The 23082-nt window shown below is 42.8% G+C and overlaps 1 protein-coding gene across 5 annotated transcripts in view; it reads right to left on the minus strand.

Annotated features, from left to right (window-relative positions):
- usp9 (ubiquitin specific peptidase 9) overlaps positions 1-23082 on the minus strand; it is a 280005-nt gene that overhangs the window by 113347 nt on the left and 143576 nt on the right. For all 5 annotated transcript variants that reach the window (XM_063050799.1, XM_063050801.1, XM_063050798.1 and 2 more), the window contains 5 exons: positions 22276-22371; positions 21600-21811; positions 20667-20907; positions 13540-13689; positions 6573-6693 (listed from right to left, as the gene is read on the minus strand). In XM_063050799.1, coding sequence (XP_062906869.1) covers positions 6573-6693; positions 13540-13689; positions 20667-20907; positions 21600-21811; positions 22276-22371 — 820 coding nt within the window. The remainder of the gene's footprint in view (positions 1-6572; positions 6694-13539; positions 13690-20666; positions 20908-21599; positions 21812-22275; positions 22372-23082) is intronic.

Consider the following 23082-nt stretch of genomic DNA (forward strand, 5'->3'; position numbering starts at 1 on the left):
AGAGTGAATAACTAGTCTTAAATTTAGAAAAATGAGGATGAGCTAACTGTAACATTTACAATTCCAGCAACACACATCAAAGTTGCTGGTGATGCATACAGCTCCTCTCCCCTCCCCCCATTGGGAAGGTCAGATCACAACCTGGTGCATCTAAAACCCTGCTACGTGCCTCTGGTGAAGAGTAAACCTGCAACCTCGAGGACAGTGAGGAAATGGTCAGAGGAGGCTTATGAGGCGCTCCGGGGTTGTTTTGAGATGACAGACTGGCAGGCACTCTGTGAGCCACATGGAGAGGATATTGATGGGCTCACAGAGTGCATCACTGATTACATCAACTTCTGTGTGGACTGCAATGTTCCGACAAGAACTGTCCTTTGTTATTCAAATAACAAGCCATGGGTAACAAAGGACATTAAGGACATCCTGAACGCTAAAAAGAGGGCATTTAGAGATGGAAATAGGGAGGAGCTGAGGGCAATACAGATGGACCTGAAAGCCAGGATCAGGGAGGCTAAAGGCAGGTATAGGAAGAAGCTTGAGTGGAATCTCCAGCAGAACAACATGAGAGAGGTCTGGAGTGGGATGAGGACCATCACTGGGTTCCGGCAAACTAGCAACAGAGGAGCTGAAGGCAGTGTGGACAGGGCCAACGAACTTAACCTGTTCTTTAACAGATTTGACATTGTGGCACCTGCCCATCCCCCACGAGTCATCTGTTGTTGGCCCCAACCAACACATATTCCACTCTCCCCTCCTATCCCTCCTCACAGTCCCCCACCCTGCTCTCATGACTATACCCCTTCCCCACACGAAACCACCACGGTGGGCTTCACAGCTGAACAGGTGAGAAGACAGCTGAAACATCTCAACCCAAGCAAGGCTGCAGGATCAGATAGTGTCAGTACCAGGGTGCTCAAAGCCTGTGCCCCTCAGCTATGTGGAGTACTTCGCCATGTCTTCAACCTGAGCCTGAGGCTCCGGAGGGTTCCCGTGCTGTGGAAGACGTCCTGCCTCGTCCCTGTGCCGAAGACGCTGCACCCCAGCGGCCTCAATGACTACAGACCAGTGGCATTGACCTCCCACATCATGAAGACCCTGGAGGGACTTGTTCTGGAGCTGCTCCAGCCTATGGTCAGGTCACACTTAGATCCCCTCCAGTTCGCCTACCAGCCCCGACTAGGAGTTGAGGATGCCATCGTCTAGCTGCTGAACGATGTCTACACCCACATGGACAAGCCAGCGAGCACTGTGAGGGTCATGTTTTTTGGTTTCTCCAGTGCATTCAACACCATCCGCCCTGCTCTGCTGGGGGAGAAGCTGACAGCGATGCAGGTGGATGCTTTCCTGGTGTCATGGATTCTTGATTACCTGACTGGCAGACCACAGTACGTGTGCTTGCAACACTGTGTGTCCGACAGAGTGATCAGCAGCACTGGGGCTCCACAGGGGACTGTCTTGTCTCCCTTTCTCTTCACCATTTACACCTCGGACTTCAACTACTGCACAGAGTCTTGTCATCTTCAGAAGTTTTCTGATGACTCCACCATAGTTGGATGCATCAGCAAGGGAGATGAGGCTGAGTACAGGGCTACAGTAGGAAAATTTGTCACATGGTGTGAGCAGAATTATCTGCAGCTTAATGTGAAAAAGACTAAGGAGCTGGTGGTAGACCTGAGGAGAGCTAAGGCACTGGTGACTCCTGTTTCCATCCAGGGGGTCAGTGTGCATATGGTGGAGGATTACAAATACCTGGGGATACAAACTGACAATAAACTGGACTGGTCAAAGAATACTGAGGCTGTCTACAAGAAGGAGCAGAGCCATCTCTACTTCTTGAGGAGACTGAGGTCCTTTAACATCTGCCGGACGATGCTGAGGATGTTCTACGAGTCTGTGGTGGCCAGTGCGATCATGTTTGCTGTTGTGTGCTGGGGCAGCAGGCTGAGGGTAGCAGACACCAACACAATCAACAAACTCATTCATAAGGCCAGTGATGTGGGGATGGAACTGGACTCTCTGATGGTGGTGTCCGAAAAGAGGATGCTGTCCAAGTTGCATGCCATCTTGGACAATGTCTCCCATTCACTACATAATGTACTGGTTGGGCACAGGAGTACATTCAGCCAGAGACTCATTCCACCGAGATGCAACACAAAGTGTCATAGGAAGTCATTCCTGCTTGTGGCCATCAAACTTTACAACTCCTCCCTTGGAGGGTCAGACACCCTGAGTCAACAGGCTGGTCCTGGACTTATTTCCTGGCATAATTTACATATTACTATTTAATTATTTATGGTGCAACTGTAACGAAAACCAGTTTCCCCTGGGATCAATAAAGTATGACTATGACTATGTGAACGCAACAGGCCAGGCAGCATCTCTAGGAAGAGGTACAGTCGACGTTTCGGGCCGAGACCCTTCTTCAGACATCTCCCCCTCCCCCTCTCAAATCTCTTACTAGCTCTCCTTTCAGTTAGTCCTGACAAAGGGTCTCGGCCCAAAACGTCGACTGTACCTCTTCCTAGAGATGCTGCCTGTCCTGCTGCGTTCCCCAGCAACTTTGATGTGTGTTGCTTGAATTTCCAACATCTGCAGAATTCCTCATGCTTGCATTTACAATTCCAACTGGGCTTGGCAGATATACAAATGGGGTTTCCGCTAGAACCAAGAACAAGGTATCAGCCATTTAAGGCAGCATTCAGATGGAAATTCTCCGTGCAGCAGGCAGTGGACAGTGGATTGTGTGTTTAAGGAAGGTCAATTTTTCTTAGATATTAAAGAAATCACTAATTATTAACAAAACAGTGGCAGAAATACATCACTTCAGGGAGAGCCAATTCCATGTATATAACAGCAAAATGCTACCCGATTTACACTTTTCTAGGAATTCCAATGAAATTAAGAGACACTCAACATGACAAGACAAATGTTGTAAATTTTAAATTAATTTGGAATGAAATTAAAAGTAAAACTGAAAATGCTCGAAACGAACAAAATTTGGTAAGTTGGTTTATTATTGTCATGTGTACCAAGGTCAACAGGCCATCTTATTGTACTTGGGAGACATTCAATAGTTTTAGAACAATACAATAGAAGCTGTCCTTTGGCCTGCTGGTATGTTTTCATTTAGGTTTTGATATCTTCTGCTTGATTGGAGTATGGAGAGCAGAGAATGCCAAGAATGGGTGTGGTCTTTGATTACACTGCCTGCTTTACTGAGGCAGCAGGAAGAGTACACAGAGGCCACAGAGTGGAGGCTGGTTTCTGTGATTGGCTGAGCTGTATTTTTGCAGTTTTCTGTAATCACGAGCAGAGCAGTTGCCATACAAAGCCATAATGCATCTGGAAAGGATGCATTAGAAAGAGCTGAGGGGCAAAGGGGACCTGCCAAATTCTTTAGCTTAGGGAGGAATTACAGGCACCAATGTGGCTGGACTAAGACAGGCTCTTGATGATACAGCCTTTCTTTCTCCCTAGGCCTCCTGTCCCATGATCTTCTCATATCCCTTTTGCCAATCAACTGTCCAGCTCTAGGCTCCATCCCTCCTGTCTTCTCCTATCACTTCGGATCTCCTCCTCTCCCTCTCAAATCTCTCACTTTCAGTTAGTCCTGACGAAGGGTCTCGGCCCGAAACGCTGACTGTATCTCTTCCTAGAGATGCTGCCTGGCCTGCTACGTTCACCAGCAACTTTGATGTGTGTTGCTTGAAATTCCAGCATCTGCAGATTTCCTCGTGTTTGAGGCTGTTGATGATGTTCACCCTGAGGAACTCAGAGCTCTCAACCTCAGTACTGTTGATGTAACCAGGAGCATGTGCACTGTCCCTCTTCCCAAAGTCAATGACCAACTCACTTCCTTTGCTTATGTAAGGGTTTCTTCTTTTCTGTTACTCCTAAGGTGAATAAAATGGCTTCTCTGTACTGTTAACTGCTGAGACAGTGGTTCTCTATAGCAGCATGTTTGGGTTGTAATTAGTGATAATGGGACTTATATTCATCTGCTAACCAATTGGGATAGATGTTATTCTTTCTGTCTGTGTGAAAGCTGTTAGTTTGCGCGGGCTTGAGGGGGAAGGCACGAGGAGGATGAAGAGAGAAGACGTGGCTTGAGGAGACGGTTGCTGGACCCGCTGGGCCTGGGCTCGGGGCGGGAGCCCAGGGGCCGACTAGCGGAGGAGGATCAGCGAAAGGGAGTCCGTAAGCTCCAACGTTTGTGCACTGGACATGTTTGAGATTATTGGCGCCTTTTATTTGTTTTCCTTTTCTTGTGTTTCTCTGCTAACCCTAACTAATAATATTTCTCTACTCATATTTTAAATATAAAATCTTAATCACTTAACCACACATTTTGGATGGAATGTTATTTTGGGGTACTGATGTTACACAGGGGACACAACACGCATCATCCACCCAAATAAGAGTGCTAAAGTTTGGTCGGGGAGGGGGCGCCACCCCCGAGATCATGCCTCTAAATGCAACGAGTCTTACACTTACATGAGGGAATGGATGTCATAACACTATATCACTAGACTCTCTATCTACGTCCTGCACTTCCACTCATCATTTGAGATACTGCTACTATGGTGGTATGATCAGCAAACTTGTATATCAAGTAAGAGCTGAACCTGGCCACACTGTTGTGGATGCATAGGGAACAGACTGGGAACTGAGGATGCCATCTTGTGGGGCACTAGTGTTGAAGATATTCATAGGGGAGTTGCAAAGGGAGGTGTTGAGTCTGAGGTCAAGGATCTTGGTTATGTGCTTACTTGGAATTATAGTATATAAGACGGAGGTGTAGTCAATAAACAATTTTCTAATGTGAATTGTCTTTCAGAGGTTTCTGAGATGAATATAGGGCCAGGAAGATGGTGTTTGCTACAGATCTGTTTCAGAAGAAGGCAAATTCCAGTGGGTCAAGGTTGTCTCGGAGGCTGGAGGTAACGGGTGCAATGAATAGCCTGTCGAAGCACTACATGACGGTGTTTGTCAAAGTCACTTAACAGCAGTCATTCAGGAACATTACCTTGTTTTTCTTAGATACTGGGATGATAATAGTATGCTTAAAGCAGGTGGGAATCTCGAATTGAACCAGGAAGTAGTTTAAAAAAATATTCCCACCAGTTGATCCAAGGACACGGGCCAGGGACACCATCCGGGCCAGAGGCTTTCCATGGGTTCACTGACTGGAAGACTGAACTTGGAACATCTGTGAGTGACAGTGGTTCACATGCATTGCAGATTGGCGGGATGGGTGCTGACATTCCAATCCCCTTCTGTTCAAAATGTGCACAGGATGTAGTAATCTCATCAGGAAAGGATGCACTCTAAGTGGAAATGCTGCCTGAGTTTTTCATGTGGCCAAGAACATACTGGAAGAACTTAGCCAGTCGAAACAGCAAAAAGAAATCAGTTTCAGCTTAGGGACACTTCCTCAGAAATGAACTGAAAAAGGGTCCCTGACCCATAACATTATCTGATTTCTCCTTCTACAGATGCTTCCTGGTTGGCTGAGTACTTCCAGCATTTTCTCTTCTTGCAAAGATGAAATCGATTGTCTTTGAAGCATGAGAATGGAATTTGTAATCAATACAATCTTGTGCTCAAAGCAGAACCTGAAAATCAAAATATTCAATTTGGACAGCAATCTAGTCCCAGTTCAAAACTTAACATGCCGTCCTAACAAAGATTTAACTTAAAAGATTACATTTCACACCAAGTAACTACAGTTCAGAATATGAATGCCAGTGGAATACAAAATCAAAACTAAATAAGACATCTTCATCGTGTCTAACAGGCCTTAATTGTTTTGGTAAGCAAGCAAGTTTATCCTTTGAAAGAAATGGCATTAGCTCAATTGCGGAAGATAGTCACTCTGCAACAGTCTAATATTGTGCACATCATGGAGAAAGAAAGTAATCAATACAACAGAATATCCCATCATGCAGCACACAAAATTTGAATACGTCTAAGAAATATACAAAAAATGTCAGCTGTCTCAGTAAAACCCAGAGTTGCACTGAAACAAATCTGAACCTGGGTAAGGAACAAATTCAAAATAAGTTGATTTTTCCTTGTCCATGATTATTAGATCTGAAATGTCCTAATTTAGCGAAGTTGCAAACCAGTGACCATGACTGTTTCTTATCCAATTATTTATGCCACCTAACTTCATTGATATTTATGCACAAGTGAGTTTCAACCCCAAGCTCCACAATATCAAATTCAATCAAGCATTTCCTCATTCCATACTACCAATGTAATCTGCAAATTCTTATACTCGAGACTTGAACATATAATTTACTAAAGGACAACTTCAATTATATTTCCAATAACATGAATTCCTCACAAATATTTCTAATCCTTCTCGAGCAATTCAGCCTATCATTGACTTGTTTTCCAATGTACATGTTGATGATAACAGAGGTTACTTAATTTTTTTTTTATATGGCTTTGCTTGAAGTGGTTACCTTTTGCCTTCATGGACCATACTACTGAAAACATAATGGCAATACTCTCAAACAATGTCACTAGACAACAATCTAGTTTTATTCTTTATAAAGATAGCTTACCAGGAGGCATGAGTTTCATTAGGACACGAGCGCCATCTCTCAGAAGTGGCATGTTTAAACTACTGCCTAGGTCAGCAACTTGCCAGAGAAAGGAAATGTATCGGGGATGCAAAGACATTATCTAGAGGAAACAAATTTAAAATAACTAAATTATCCAAGTTACAACACAATGATACGCTAAACATATAAAGTGGTGAGACAAATATGGTAAAACTGACCATAATCATCACATCACCAAAAAGACTGAAAATAAATAAATAATGTGCTGAATATAGTTCAGATGTGAAAATTGAAACTTAAAGCAAGTTCTTTTGTCAACTATTTGCTCAAAATTTATCTGTTTTTGGCAAGGCAGCAATCGACAAACTATTTTCCTCTAACTAGCCCAGAATGCAGAGTGTAACTGAATCCTGTGTAGTGATATTAAATATTAAGATCATTATCCACAGAGACCTTCTCAAAATTATATAATATGCTTGCAATAATTGCAAGCAATGTTACAATGATAGTAGATTGCAACACACATACAAAATCAAAAGAATGATCGTGAACTTGTTGGCTTTTATTCCACTCAGCTCTAGGTACATAATGTTGCATCTTTCAATAAAGTACTTCATTTGACCTGATGAAACTGAATAGAGATGGCAGCCTAATCCCATTTGCCAGCTGTTGACCAGCAGTTTTGTTTAAGGGACTACAAAAGCTTGTTCAAGTAGTTATACATAGAGGTGGACATTACAAACTCAACAAATATTTTCAATGAGTCCCAGATTCCAAACATAATCAGAATATAAAAAGTTGATGTCCTTTCTTACCCAATTGATCACTTTAAATTTATGAACAGTCAGTTAAGCAAAACAGTTCCTTCTTACTTCATCTGCAAAGCATTACACTTTGGGCCTAATCAGTTATGTTTAACGAGAATCAATAAAGTCATAGGTATTGACAATGAACGGATTAACAATTGAAAAATTGAAAACCAGAGGTACCAGAAATTGGAGTTAGGAAGTCTTGGAAATCCTCGGCAGGTCACACACAGTGAGACTGTTCAAGCTCATAAGCACATTAATTAATAACACTAGGTTCGACATAATACATGACAGTCTCCTCTCATTAATTTTTTCTCATCTAAAAGGCATACAAGTTCCTGATTCATACATGCATTGTTGCCCAGAAAATTTTTATAGTGGCATTCAAAAGTTTTGGAACCCCTGCTCAAAATTTCTGTTACTGTGAATAGCTAAGCGAGGAAAAGATGATCTGATTTCCAAAAGGCATAACGTTAAAGATGACACATTTCTTTAATATTTTAAGCAAGATTACTTTTTTATTTCTATCTTTTACAATTTCAAAATAACAAGAAAGGAAAAGGGCCCAAAGCAAAAGTTTGGGCGCCCTGCATGGCAGTACTTAGTAACACCCCCTTTGGCAAGTATCACAGCTCGTAAACACTTCTTGCAGCCAGCTAAGAGTCTTCCAATTCTTGTTTGGGGGATTTTCACCCATTCTTCCTTGCAAAAGGCTTCTCTGTGAGATTCTTGGGCTGTCTTGCATGCACTGCTCTTTTGAGGTCTATCCACAGATTTTCGATGATGTTTAGGTCAGGGGGACTGTGAGGGTCATGACAAAACCTTCAGCTTGCACCTCTTGAGGTCGTCCATTGTGGATTTTGAGGTGTGTTTAGGATCATTATCCTGTTGTAGAAGCCATCCTCTTTTCATCTTCAGTTTTTTTTTACAGACAGACGATGTGATGTTTGCTTCCAGAATTTGCTGGTATTTAATTGAATTCATTCTTCCCTCTACCAGTGAAATGTTCCCCGTGCCACTGGCTGCAACACAAGCCCAAAGTACATACCTTTGCTCATTGCAGTCAAAAAGTTCTATTTTAACTTCAGTCCACAGGACTTGTTTCCAAAATGCATCAGGCTTGTTTAGATGTTCCTTTGCAAACTTCTGATGTTGAATTTTGGCCGCAATGAGCAAAAGTATGTTTGGAGAAAAAAGGGTGCAGAATTTCATGAGAAGAACCTCTCTCCAACTGTTAAACACAGGGGACATTTACTGGTAGAGGGAAGAATGAATTCAATTAAATACCAGCAAATTCTGGAAGCAAACATCACACCGTCTGTAAAAAAGCCAACAATGAAAAGAGGATGGCTTCTATAACAGGATCATGATCCTAAACACACCTCAAAATCCACAATGGACTACCTCAAGAGGCGCAAGCTGAAGTTTTGCCATGACCCTCACAGTCCCCCAACCTAAACATTGTCGACAATCTGTGGATAGACCTCAAAAGAGCAGTGCATGCAAGACGGCCCAAGAATCTCACAGAACTAGAAGCCTTTTGCAAGGAAGAATGGGCGAAAATTCCCCAAACAAGAATTGAAAGACTCTTAGCTGGCTACAAAAAGCGTTTACAAGCTGTGATACTTGCCAAAGGGGGTGTTAGTAAGTACTGCCATGCAGGGTGCCCAAACTTTTGCATCAGGCCCTTTTCCTTTTTTGTTATTTTGAAACTGTAAAAGATGGAAATAGAAAAGTTTTCTTGCTTAAAATATTAAAGAAATGTGTCATCTTTAACTTCATGCCTTTTGGAAATCAGTTCATCTTTTACTCGCTTAGTTATTCACAGTAACAGAAATTTTGACCAGGGGTGCCCAACTTTTGCATGCCACTGTAACTTTTCTTGTTGATAAAGAGACAAAGAATATAAGCTTATAACCAGCCTTTATGTCATTTTAAAAACATGAAAAGTAGCATGAAACTAGACAAGTTTGCTTTGATTAAGCTCTTTTCTGGGGCCATAACTATCATCCTCTATGGATATCCATGACAGCTTCTACCAACCATGCATAAAATCGAACCCATCTAACAGAGAAATATCAGAATGGAAATGAGGTGACTCATGGGTTAAGGCATCCCCCATTTCAATTACTAAAACTTGATGAATTTTACTTTGCAACAAAGATTTTGTAACATTATGTCTGGAAAGACTAACATGTCCCACTTCTCCAGCTTGTTCCAAATCACAACTGTATCACATCAATCACCCCTTTTATTATGCACCCTTAACTGATGAGATAAAATACTCTGCATTCATGTCCCACTCCAGAGAAAACCTCATCAATTCATCAGGTGCATGCTACATTGTCAGAGATATAACTTTTGGGATAAAACATTAAATGAGATCTTCCTGCACTCATAGGCATGGTGTGAAAAGGTTTCACAGCATGGGAGAAAATGCCTTGGTTAATATTTTCCATTGATTAACATCAAAATTGATCATTCATTCATTAGCACATGTTGCACACAAATTGGCTATTTTGGCTCCAAAAGCACAATAGCAACTGCAACACAAACACTGCTTTTTTGGCAGTGTAGCAGGTTTACTAGAGCTATTAGGAGTGGTTTTAAACTAATATGGTAGGGGGAAGGAAACCAGTACGATAGGGAGGAGGATAAGCCAGCAGGTTAACAAGTAGATGATGTATGTAACATGAAAGAAAGGAAGGACAAGCCAACGATGAAGTACAAATGCAGACAGAGCAAAGAGTTAAATGTAACATAGGGGCAAAATTCAAAAGGGTGAAGAATGCAGGACTGAAGGTGCTGTATTTAAATGAACAAGGCATTCAGAATAAGGTGGACAATCTCGTGGCACAATTAGAGATAGGTCAGTATGACGTTGCGGGCATTACTGAGTCACGGCTGAAAGAAAGCCAGAGTTAAGGATATACTTTGTATCAAATGGACAGGGAGGAAGGCATAGGCGGTGGCATGGTTCTGTTGGATTACATCTTTAGAAAGAGGTGATTTAGGGTCAGAAAATTCTGTTATCTTTGTGAGTGGAGTTAAGAAACTGCAAGGGTGCAAAAAGCCATTAATTATGGGAATCATATGTAGGCCTCCAAATAGTAGCCAAGATGTGGGGTTGAGATTGCAAAGGGAGCTGGAAAAGGCCTATAATAAGGGTAATGACACAATTATAATAGGGGACTTAAACATGCAAGAGGATTAGAAAAATCAGATTGGTGTCGGAATGCCTAAAATGCCTACGAGTTGGCTTTTTAGAGCAGCTTGTGCTTGAGCCTACTTGGGGAAAGGCCATCTTAGATGGGGTGATCATAATATGATTGAATTCATACTGCAATTTGAGAGGGAGAAGCGCAAGTCACGTGCATCAGTATCGCAATGGAACAAAGGCAACTACAGAGGCATGAGACAGAAGCTTACCCAGATATGTCTGGAGGAGGATACTGCCAGGGATAACGGCACAGCAGAGATGGCTGAGCTTTCTAGGAATAGTTCACAAGGCACAGGATATTTACGCCACACAGAATAAGTTCTCAAGTGGCAGGCATGGCTGACAAGAGAAATTAATATTGCATAAAAGCCATGAAAAGGGCATATAAGGTAGCAAAAGTGAGTGGGAAATTGGATGACTGGGAAGCTTTTAAGCCCCAACAAAAGGCAACTAAAAAACCTATAAGAGAAAAGATGAAATGAGAGAAAACTAGCCAACCATATAAAGCAGGATACCAGAAGTATTTTCAGTTATATAAAGAGTAAAAGGGAGTGAGAGTTGATGTTCTATCACTGGAAAATGATGTTGGTGAGGTAGTAATGGGGGACAAAAAAAATGGCAGATGAACTTAATGGTCACTTTGCATCTGTCTTCACTGTGGAAGACATGAGCAGCGTGCCAGAGGTCTGAGAGTGTCAGGGAGCAGAAGTGAGTGTCACTGCTATTACGAAGGAAAATTTGCAAGGAAAACTCAAGATCTTAAGGTGGATGTCACCTGGACCAGATGGACTACATCCCAGAGTCCTGAGAGAGGTGGCTGAATAGACAATGGACATTGGTCATATCTTTCAAGAATCACCTGATTCTGGCGTAGTCCTGGAGGAGTGGAAAATTGCAAATGTCACTCCACTCTTTAAGAAGGGAGGAAGGCACAAAGAAGAAAATTATAGGCCAGTTAATCTTAACTCTGTGGTTGGGAAGTTATGGGGTCTATTATTAAGGATAAGGTTTTGGAGTATTTACGAGACAGATGATAAAATAAGTCAAAGTCAGTATGGTTTCTGTAAAGGGAAATCTTGCTGGACAAATCTGTGGGAATTCTTAAAGGAAGTAACAAGCAGGGTGGACAAAGAAGCAGTTGGATTTTCAGAAGAGATTTGATAAGCTGCCACATGAGGCTGCTAAACAAGACAAAACCCTATGGTGTTACAGGAAAGATACTGGCATGGATAGGGGAATGGCCAACAGGCAGGAGGCAGCAAGTGGGAATAAAAGGGGCCTTTTCTGGGCGGCTGCCAGTGACTAGTGGTGTTCCTCAGGGGTCAGTATTGGGACTGCTACTTTTCATGTTGTTTGCCAATGATTTGGATGATGGAATTGATGGCTTTGTGACAAAGTTTGAAGATACAAAGATAGGTAGTGGGGTAGGTGGTGCCGAGGAAGCAATGCAATTGCAGCAGGTCTTGGATAAATTGGAAGAATGGGCAAAAGAAGTGGCAGATGGAATATGTTGGGAAGTGTATGATACTGCAGTTTGGTAAAAGGAACAACAGTGCACCCTATTATCTAAATGGAGAGAAGGTTCAAACATCAGAGGTGCAGAGGGACTTAGAAATCCTCGTGCAAGACTCAGGTTAATTTACAGGTTGAGTCTGTGGTAAAGTAGGTAAATGCAATGTTGGCATTTATTTCAAAGGAAATAGAATATATTAAAGCAAAGAGATAATGTTGAGACTTTATAAGACACTAGTCAGGCTGCACGGAGTACTGTCAAGTTTTGGGTGCCATATCTAAGAAAGGATTGTCATTGGAGAGAGTCCAAGGGAGGTTCACAAGGATGATTCCAGGAACGAAGGGGTTAACATTTAAGGAGCGCTTGTCAACTTTGGGCCTGTACTCGCTGGAATTTAAAAGAATGTGTGGGAATCTAATTGAAACCTACTGAATATTGAAAGGACTAGATAGGATGGATGTGGAGAGGACGTTTCCTATGGTGGGGGTATGCAGAACTGGAGAGCACAGCCTCAAAATTGAGGGGTGATATTTTAGAATAGAGGCAAGAATTAACTTTTTTTTAAGCCAGAGAGTACTAAATCTGTGGAACACTCTGCCACCGACTGCGGTGATGGCCAAGTCCATGGATATACTTAAGGCAGAAGTTGATCGTTTCCTGATTGGTCATGGCATCAAAGGATATGGCGTGAAGACAGGTGTATGGGGTTGAGTACGATCCGTGATCAGCCATGATGGAATGGCGGACCAGATTTGACGGGCTGAATGGCCTGATTCTGCTCCTATGTCTTATGGTCTAGTTCTTAGGCAATAGTGAGGTTGCGGAAAGGTGTTCCATTTATGTGCGCATTTTCCTTGTAACCACGTCATCACAACACGTGCACAGCAGTAACAAGCCATTATTAAAACATTTTAAACAAGTAGACCAGATGCTGAACATTAGAAATAAAGATTGATAACGTTGAAAACACTTGGCAGATCAAGTACTCTCTGTGGAAAGGGAGCAGAGTTAACCTTCATTACAGCTGGAAGATGTGGTTGTGAAGGAGATATCATGAACAAAGGGAATATTTGTGATAGGGTTCTTATGGGATGTGTTGCTATACATGGCAAAAGCAAAAACCTTAACTGGATTTATGTTATTTCGATAGGTATTTTATACACACACACACACACATACATATACATTCATAGATATTTATATGCAAGCACGGCAAAGGGCTAAGTACTGGAAAATAGGATTTGGCTGACAACTCGTTTTTCCAATGAGCATGGATCAAGGCCAGAAAATTTCCTACCTATCACTGGTTTTTTTGTGACTCTATGAAGCACACAGAAACAATTCAAACAGTGCCCTATTTGATGTTATGCAATATCTTTAAAAATACATTTACATTAATGAGATTTAAGATTATAGTTTGCTTACCACTCCAGGTAAACAGCTTTCTACTTCAGGATTGGGCCCATCACTGTAGTGGTTACCATGGTTTCCAGGGGAGCCAGTTGAAGAATCAGATGAACTGTCAGGACTTGATGGCATATTTGAACTTATCTGTGTTAGCTTGGCTGTAATAAGCTTAAAAAAGATTAACTGTTTATTAGCACAAGGAAATACCATTTTTTCCTGCAATAGGCAATTTCAAAAGTTTAATATGAAGTACAATTTACAACTCTTGTATCGATTATCTCTTATCTGCCCCTGTGCTGAATAAACTTTATAGCTAATTTCTGGACTGCCTTATTGAATCACACCATTTGTTATTTTTGTGTAAAAAAAAACAACTCTGGGGAGCTGTTGATTTTTTCCCTAGGCCAATAGCTGTTGACACAGGAGATGAAGGCTGAAAGTAAAATGGTAGCAGGAAGGGGCACAATTTTCAACTAGCTTGATTACGTGTTCCTACTCTTTGGGAAGTGCTTTGAATCTTTCTGATGTGCTCAAAGCTTCTTACATAGCAACTTAAAATCAGAATCAGATTTATTATCACCGGCATGTGTCGTGAAACTTGTTAACTTAGCAGCAGTTCAATGGAATACATAATACAGAAGAAAAAGTAAATAAATACAGTATATGTATATGGAATAGATTTAAAATTGTACAAAAATATATGTTAAAAAAGTGAGGTAATATCCAAGGGTTCAATGTCCATTTAGGAATCGGATGGCATAGGGGAAGAAGCTGTTCCTGAATTGCTGAGTGTGTGTCTTCAGGCTTCTGTATCTCCTACTTGATGGTAACAATGAGAAAAGGGCATGCCCTGGGTGGGTCCTTAATAATGGACACTGCCTTTCTCAAACACCACTCATTCAAGATGTCCTGGATACTTTGTAGGCTAGTACCCAAGATGGAGCCAACTAAATTAACAACCCTCTGCAGCTTCTTTCAGTCCTGTGCAGTAGCACCCCCCACCCGCCCCATATCAGACAGTGATGCAGCCTGTCAGAATGCTCTCCACGGTACATCTATAGAAGCTCTGAGTGCATGTGTTGACATACTAAATTCTCTTCAGACTCCTAATGAAGTATAGCTGCTGTCTTGCCTTCTTTACAACAGCATCCATATGTTGGTACCAGGTTAGATCCTCAGAGATCTTCACACCCAGGAACTTGAACCTGTTCACTCTCTCCTCTTCTGACACCTCTGTGAGGATTGGTATGTGTTCCTTCATCTTACCCTTCCTGAAGTCCATAATCAGCTCTTTCATCTTACTGACGTTGAGTGCCAGGTTGTTGCTGCGACACCACTCCAGTAGTTGGCATATCTTGCTCCTGTCTGCCCTCTCATCACCATCTGAGATTCTACCAATAATGGTTGTATCGTCAGCAAATTTATAGATGGTATTTGAGCTATGCCTAGCTACACAGTCATGGGTACAGAGAGAGTAGAGCAGTGGGCTAAGCACACACCCCTGAAGTGCAGCAGTGTTGATCGTCAGCAAGGAGATGTTATCACCAATCTGCACAGATGGTGATCTTCCAGTTAGGACGTCGAGGATCCAATTGTAGAGAGAGGTACAGAGGCCCAAGTTCTGCAACTTCTCAAGTCTTCTCAAGTGGGGTCAAAATTTAGTTTCATGATTGTGCAAAGGAGAACATCACCTGGAAAAACATTTTTTCCTCCCCACGCCCCACCCCCAGGAAGTAATGATTCACAAAAAGCACACTATATTTTCTGCAATTTCATGCCAACCATCTTTGACTATAACACAGCAGTGAGTTTTTCTTTCCCTTTGAGGGAATGCCCAACTTCCAGTCTATATCTTCCACAGACAAAAATTCAACTGAAATCTCAACTTAACCATGGAGTGCTTGTAATGAGGCATGAGCTGGCAGATAGGTAATTGTGGTGCAGGCTCAGTTCCATCTTTTGTTTCTTGAATATAGCTGCAAATTGCCACCAGTGGAGGAATATGTCCAGTAACAGGATATTTCTGGTCATAATTCCCTGAAGTCCCTTCACCGCTGAGCAGGGTATCCAAGACATCTTTCTCCTCAGTACCTGTGAGCTGTTAGACATGGCAGTGGTTTAAACAACGTTAAACAGGGATCACTAGCAGCCTGCACAGTAATGCTCCACAAGCAGTTTTACTTTTTAAATGCATTCTTAGCTCCTGGTCTGAAAAATAACAGATATATTTCTCTAATTGCTTGAAGGAAAGCTCTGATATTATACCGTGAACAACCACGAACGTACTATTGCACTAGTGCTCTGACAAAATGATTTGACCAAAAACTGGCGTGGAGAGACAGCTTCTGAGGGCTGGTGTTTTATGGATGAGAGGCCCAGCACCCACCCACCTTATAGCTGCATCCTAATCAGCATGGAGGGTAAACAACAGAAATTCTGCAGATGCTGGAAATTCAAGCAACACACATCAAAGTTGCTGGTGAACGCAGCAGGCCAGGCAGCATCTGTAGGAAGAGGTGCAGTCGACGTTTCAGGCCGAGACCCTTCGTCAGGACTAACTGAAGGAAGAGTGAGTAAGGGATTTGAAAGTTGGAGGGGGAGGGGGAGATCCAAAATGATAGGAGAAGACAGGAGGGGGAGGGATGGAGCCAAGAGCTGGGCAGGTGATAGGCAAAAGGGGATACGAGAGGATCATGGGACAGGAGGTCCGGGAAGAAAGACGGGGGGGGGGGCACCCAGAGGATGGGCAAGAGGTATATTCAGAGGGACAGAGGGAGAAAAAGGAGAGTGAGAGAAAGAATGTGTGCATAAAAATAAGTAACAGATGGGGTACGAGGGGGAGGTGGGGCCTTAGCGGAAGTTAGAGAAGTCGATGTTCATGCCATCAGGTTGGAGGCTACCCAGACGGAATATAAGGTGTTGTTCCTCCAACCTGAGTCTGGCTTCATCTTTACAGTAGAGGAGGCTGTGGATAGACATGTCAGAATGGGAATAGGATGTGGAATTAAAATGTGTGGCCACTGGGAGATCCTGCTTTCTCTGGCGGACAGAGCGTAGATGTTCAGCAAAGCGGTCTCCCAGTCTGCGTCGGGTCTCGCCAATATATAATAGGCCACATCGGGAGCACCGGACGCAGTATATCACCCCAGTTGACTCACAGGTGAAGTGTTGCCTCACCTGGAAGGATTGTTTGGGGCCCTGAATGGTGGTAAGGGAGGAAGTGTAAGGGCATGTGTAGCACTTGTTCCGCTTACATGGATAAGTGCCAGGAGGGAGATCAGTGGGGAGGGATGGGGGGGACGAATGGACAAGGGAGTTGTGTAGGGAGCGATCCCTGCGGAATGCAGGGGGGGGGGAGGGAATGTGCTTAGTGGTGGGATCCAGTTGGAGGTGGCGGAAGTTACGGAGAATAATATGTTGGACCCGGAGGCTGGTGGGGTGGTAGGTGAGGACCAGGGGAACCCTATTCCTAGTGGGGTGGCGGGAGGATGGAGTGCGAGCAGATGTACGTGAAATGGGGGAGATGCGTTTAAGAGCAGAGTTGATAGTGGAGGAAGGGAAGCCCCTTTCTTTAAAAAAGGAAGACATCTCCCTCGTCCTAGAACGAAAAGCCTCATCCTGAGAGCAGATGCGGCGGAGACGGAGGAATTGCGAGAAGGGGATGGCGTTTTTGCAAGAGACAGGGTGAGAAGAGGAATAGTCCAGATAGCTGTGAGAGTCAATAGGCTTATAGTAGACATCAGTGGATAAGCTGTCTCCAGAGACAGAGATAGAAAGATCTAGAAAGGGGAGGGAGGTGTCGGAAATGGACCAGGTAAACTTGAGGGCAGGGTGAAAGTTGGAGGCAAAGTTAATAAAGTCAACGAGTTCTGCATGCGTGCAGGAAGCAGCGCCAATGCAGTCGTCGATGTAGCGAAGGAAAAGTGGGGGACAGATACCAGAATAGGCACGGAACATAGATTGTTCCACAAACCCAACAAAAAGGCAGGCATAGCTAGGACCCATACGGGTGCCCATAGCTATACCTTTAGTTTGGAGGAAGCGGGAGGAGCCAAAGGAGAAATTATTAAGAGTAAGGACTAATTCCGCTAGACGGAGCAGAGTGGTGGTAGAGGGGAACTGATTAGGTCTGGAATCCAAAAAGAAGCATAGAGCTTTGAGACCTTCCTGATGGGGGATGGAAGTATATAAGGACTGGACATCCATGGTGAAAATAAAGCGGTGGGGGCCAGGGAACTTAAAATCATCGAAAAGTTTAAGAGTGTGAGAAGTGTCACGAACATAGGTCGGAAGGGATTGAACAAGGGGTGATAAAACAGTGTCGAGGTATGCAGAAATGAGTTCGGTGGGGCAGGAGCAAGCTGAGACAATAGGTCGGCCAGGACAGGCAGGTTTGTGGATCTTGGGTAGGAGGTAGAAACGGGAAGTACGGGGTGTGGGAACTATAAGGTTGGTAGCAGTGGATGGGAGATCCCCTGAGCAGATAAAGTCGGTGATGGTGTGGGAGACAATGGCCTGGTGCTCCTTAGTGGGGTCACGATCGAGGGGTAAATAAGAGGAGGTATCCGCGAGTTGTCGCTGTGCCTCGGCAAGGTAGAGGTCAGTACGCCAGACTACAACAGCACCCCCCTTATCGGCGGGTTTAATAATAAGGTTAGGATTAGTGCGGAGAGAGTGGAGAGCAGAGCGTTCCGAAGGAGTGAGGTTGGAATGGGGACAAAGTGCGGTAAAGTCGAGACGGTTGATGTCCCGTCGGCAGTTAGCAATAAAGAGATCCAGAGCAGGCAGAAGACCAGAGCGGGGTGTCCATGAAGAAGAGGAGGGTTGAAGACGGGAGAAGGGGTCATCGGTGGGGGTGGAAGAGTCCTTGCCGAAGAAGTAGGCTCGGAGACGGAGAAAGAAAAGTTCCACATCGTGGCGAACACGGAACTCGCTGAGGTGTGGGCGAAGGGGGACAAAGGTGAGGCCCTTACTGAGGACAGAGCGTTCTGCCTCCGACAGTTGAAGGTCGGAAGGGATGGTAAAGACCCGGCACGGATGAGAGCTGGAATCAGAGGGGGGAGGGGGGAGGCTGGGGGTGTCAATGGAGAGGGGAGGGTTGGGGTGAGAGGAAGGTGGAGCCTCTGAGGGCCCAGGAGTTGACGGTGGGATCTGAGGAAGACGAGGCTGCGGAGTGGTGGTGGGGGAAGGGGAGACGGGAGTCACAATAGCAGCATATAAAGACCCAGCCTGGAGTTCAAGGCTGGCGTCGCAGTTGGTGGTTGCGCAATCGCTTTGAAGGTGTCCATGGTCGTTGCTGGAGTCTGGGTTTTGAATATGCCCTGAGGTGTTGGAGCCGCCGAGATCAATGGCAAGAGCCGCAATCTGAAGTTCATGCCTGCTAGCGTCGGGGCTGGCAGGCTCTGGAGTCCGTAGATGTAGGATCTTGCGTTCTTTGCCTAACATGACAAAGTCAAAAAAACGGCGATTGCAGGCGTGAATCCAACGGAGGATGAAATAACGGGTAGGACCATTACAGACGGCGAAGAAAGTGTCCCGAAGGTGCGGAAGGGTCTGGGATAGGGACACCAAGTACCTCCTCATGGCGGAGAGAGTCGCCTTCAGAGCTTGACGGAAGAAGCGGCGAGAGGCAGAGTCAATAAAATGTGAGTACCTGGGATCCTCAGAAGGTCCAAATTGAGAGGCTTGGAAACGAATCCTAAAGCCAACTGGAGTAAGTTGGCGACGGAGGCACGTTCCAAGAAAGGATATATGGCTGTGATTGCGAGTCTGAGTCAAAGTGTGGTTGAAAAGTTGAAGAGCCGAAGAAATTACAGATGGGGAGCAGTGAGAAATGGTTTCACTGAACTCCCGTCGAAGAGAGGATCTAAACTTCTTCGGTTTAGGCATATCATCGGAAGAGGCTTCGCAGTAGTGAATTTAAACGCAAACAACAGGAATTCTGCATGGAGGGTGTTAGCTATTGCTGGGGGTTGGCCACGCATTGAAAGACCTGATCTTACATATCACCACCTGTTCAATGGGATGGGAGCTGCAGTCATCCCTCAAAGGCCAGCAATGTGAACTTAAACAAAAAAAAAATTATCTTTGGGCAAGGAGAATTATGCAGTCAAACAAGGAGAGGGGAGAGACAGCTGCTTACATTACATTCAACAGGAGGTAACAAGAGGGACTGTAGAATCTGGGCAGTCTGCCATCACATGCAGTAGGTAATGCTCAGTAAGGCCTTCAATCACCATGCTGGGCAGGGTGATCCCTATATCTCAATTCTAAACAACTGGATCACTTACCTTGGTCTGCCAAAACCAACCTGCACAGGCAGTCTTTCCTCATTTAGCATGAGATCCCTGACAAAGCAATAAGTAGCATCTGGGGATGCAAGGTTCACACCAGAGAAACACTTACCTTTTTTTGTAGTGCTAATTGCATTATTCTTATTTCTGGGAATGTATCCTGAGTGCTAAGTGTAGTCCAAATGGTTTGAACCAACTTTGATTAATCTTATGCATTCACAAAGCTGAATTTTAAAATAAGTCAATTTCCTAGGTCACAAATCTTAGTACCAATGACAATAGAACTAATGCTGAACAATTGTCAAGTGAAATGACATACGCATTTTTACTCGAGTCAGAATTATTTACAATAATATTCTTTGCATATTTTTGACACATCTCACCACAAATTTGTCAGTTTTCAAGATGGAAATTGTTACAGATATAATCAACTAGTGTGCAAAATTTTGAGTGAATTAATTGAAAAGGGGTACAACTTAAAAGATAACCCACAATTTGGAAATATAATCTCAACCGATAATGCCACTGTTGCCATCACCAAGCAACGCAGCATCCTAATTAACGTCACGACTAAGACTACATTAAAATATGTTATTGTCTTGGAAGCAATTTCTTCTTTTAAAGTCAATAGCTTATAATTTTGTTGACAAGTCAACTTCCTTGACAGAAACAAATAGAGGAATATGCAGTAAAATTAATATAAATATAAATATCATGTGACAAATACCCATGAAGTTTATAAAGGTAGCATATGACTGCCTACGAGGTACAAATTAAACCAGGAATGGACTACTTCAATCAAACTTTGACTGACTTTAATATATTACACATATATTTTAACAATGTACTTACTGTTTTATCTTTAAGGTTCAACTGTCCAATCAATTTTCTATCATCAGCAGGATCTACAAGTTCACCACCAATAAACAGTTCAACTTTTGTATGTGCACTGTTGGCTTTTATTCTACTGAGGATGCAGCGCCTAACAGACCCAATGGAGTCATTTGTGTGAGACCAAATGTCCAAATCTTCTACTTGACGTCCTTGATTTGGAAATCGTACAACCAGTGACACATGCTTCCCACGAAAAGCTCTGTTAAAAAAAAAACAATGAAATTAATAGCATCATGATCCTAGCCATTCCAAATGGAGGAAATCAGAAGTCTATATACACAACACATTACAAATTTGCCATCTCACAGCAATATTATTGTTGCATAAGATTGCCCCAGTAACTGTAGCTATATTTCAGAATAATGCAAATTATTGATCTGTTAGGTCACAAGCTCCATTTAATTACGCTACAAAGCCAAAATGAGGGTGTCTTTTGGTCTTCTGAATCTGAATCAGGAGAGGGCTTAAGCTTTGTTCGCAACTGCTACAAATTGAACTAAGCTCATTTAATTGCATTTTTCAGCAAATCTACACGTCTATTAAAAGTTCAGCCTATGAAAAGCAAATCCACAGACAAAATAAAATTTTCAAGAAAGAAGTGCCTCAAAAATTTGATAAAAGTGAAAAATAAATCAACTGACATGCACAATTGATACCATCTTCAGCTACAGATCATTGAGACTATTTTGTGCAACATGAAATTGCCATCACTTCAATATGGATAATCTTAATATGACAAAGAACATTCAATAGTCAAAAACACAACCCTAAAAAACCTTAAGAAAGATAGAAAAAATTTGGGGAAACAATAAAGCAAGTATTTTAATTGACAAGTCAGAACATAATTTACTATCTACCTTTACTTGAAAGCAGACCTGCAAATATACAAACCTAGACATGGGAAGAATTGTTCGCTCTTCATGGTAGTCACTGTCGCATTCATTTATGTATTCGCGCAGCACTGTCAAAACGCGCACCATCCGTATTGCCTCTTGTCTTGCACAATTAATACTGTCTTTATCGCCATCCAGTACACACAGTGTGTCATAGGAAGCCTTCAATCGATCAAAACATGACTGAATAAAGTCTTCATGAATCTCAACCTAGATGTGTGAATATTAGGATAAGATGGTCATTACAAATAAATGTGGTTTAATAGCTTCAATTGGCTAAAACAATAACTTCCATCAATTTCTTTCCCCAGCTTGCTTTCCCTCCTCCACTTATCCCAATTTAATTACATAAACTAAACATACGCAAGTTTGATAATTCCTAATTTTGCAGCACCATAAAAGTGCATGTATAGTTGTTTCACAAGATTATCTCTGGATCAGATTAAGACAAGTACACATCAACATTTCTTTAATGTCCTTAAAGAGTTGAGTCCTAAATATTGAATTATCCTCAGAATATTGCAAATGTTTATTGGGCACAGCAGCTGTATCTTAGGTACTAAAGCAGAAATGAAAATACTAGCATTAAAAATCCAGTAGTTTAACTTAGCATGATGCATATTAACAGCAAGTAAAATCAGTTTCATACTGAAATTCCAAGTCAGAATACATACTTGATTAACCTGCAACCTTGGCCCAAGATTTGTGTATATTTCCTTCAGCAGATCTATTGCTCGACTGGCAATGTCATCACTTCCTTGAATTACAACCTATTGAAGACAGGAAATAAAGTGATAAATCTTGAGCAAAACTTAAGATTAAAAAAAGGACAAACTTTGGAAAAATTCTCCATACAGAGCTGCAAACCTTTACAAGTACAATCCATTTGACAAACTCACTTTTCTTTGCTATGCAGTTTAATCATGCTCATTATCACGATTAGTAAGACCAGAAGGCACAGGAGCAGAATTAGGGCATTTGGCCCATTGAGTCTGCTCTGCCATTCGATCATGGCTGATTTAGTATCCCTTTCAATTCCGATCTCCCTCATTTTCCCTGTAACTTCTGACACCTTAACTAATCAAAAACTTAGCAACCTTTGCTTTAAGTATACCCAATGTCTTGGCCTCCACAGCCGCTTGTGGCAATGAAATGCACAGATTCACCACCCTCTGGTCCTGGATTCCCCAAATACATGAAACATCCACTCTATCTAGGCCTTTTAATATTTGACAGGTTTCTTTCCGACCCCCCCCCCACCCAATTCTTCTAAGCCCCAGCAAGTAAAGGACCAGAGCAATAAAATGTGTTTCATATGTTAACTCTTTCATTCTCAGTCTCATTCTCACAAACCTCCTCTGGACCTTCTCCAATACCAGCAGATCTTTTCTAAAACTGCTCTCTAAACTCCAAGTGCAGATTGACCAATACTTTATAAAGCCTCAGTATTACATCCTTAATACCCATCCAAATGAAGAGAA

This window comes from Mobula hypostoma, chromosome 6, assembly GCF_963921235.1.
Source record: "Mobula hypostoma chromosome 6, sMobHyp1.1, whole genome shotgun sequence".
Taxonomy (NCBI): Eukaryota; Metazoa; Chordata; class Chondrichthyes; order Myliobatiformes; family Myliobatidae; genus Mobula; species Mobula hypostoma.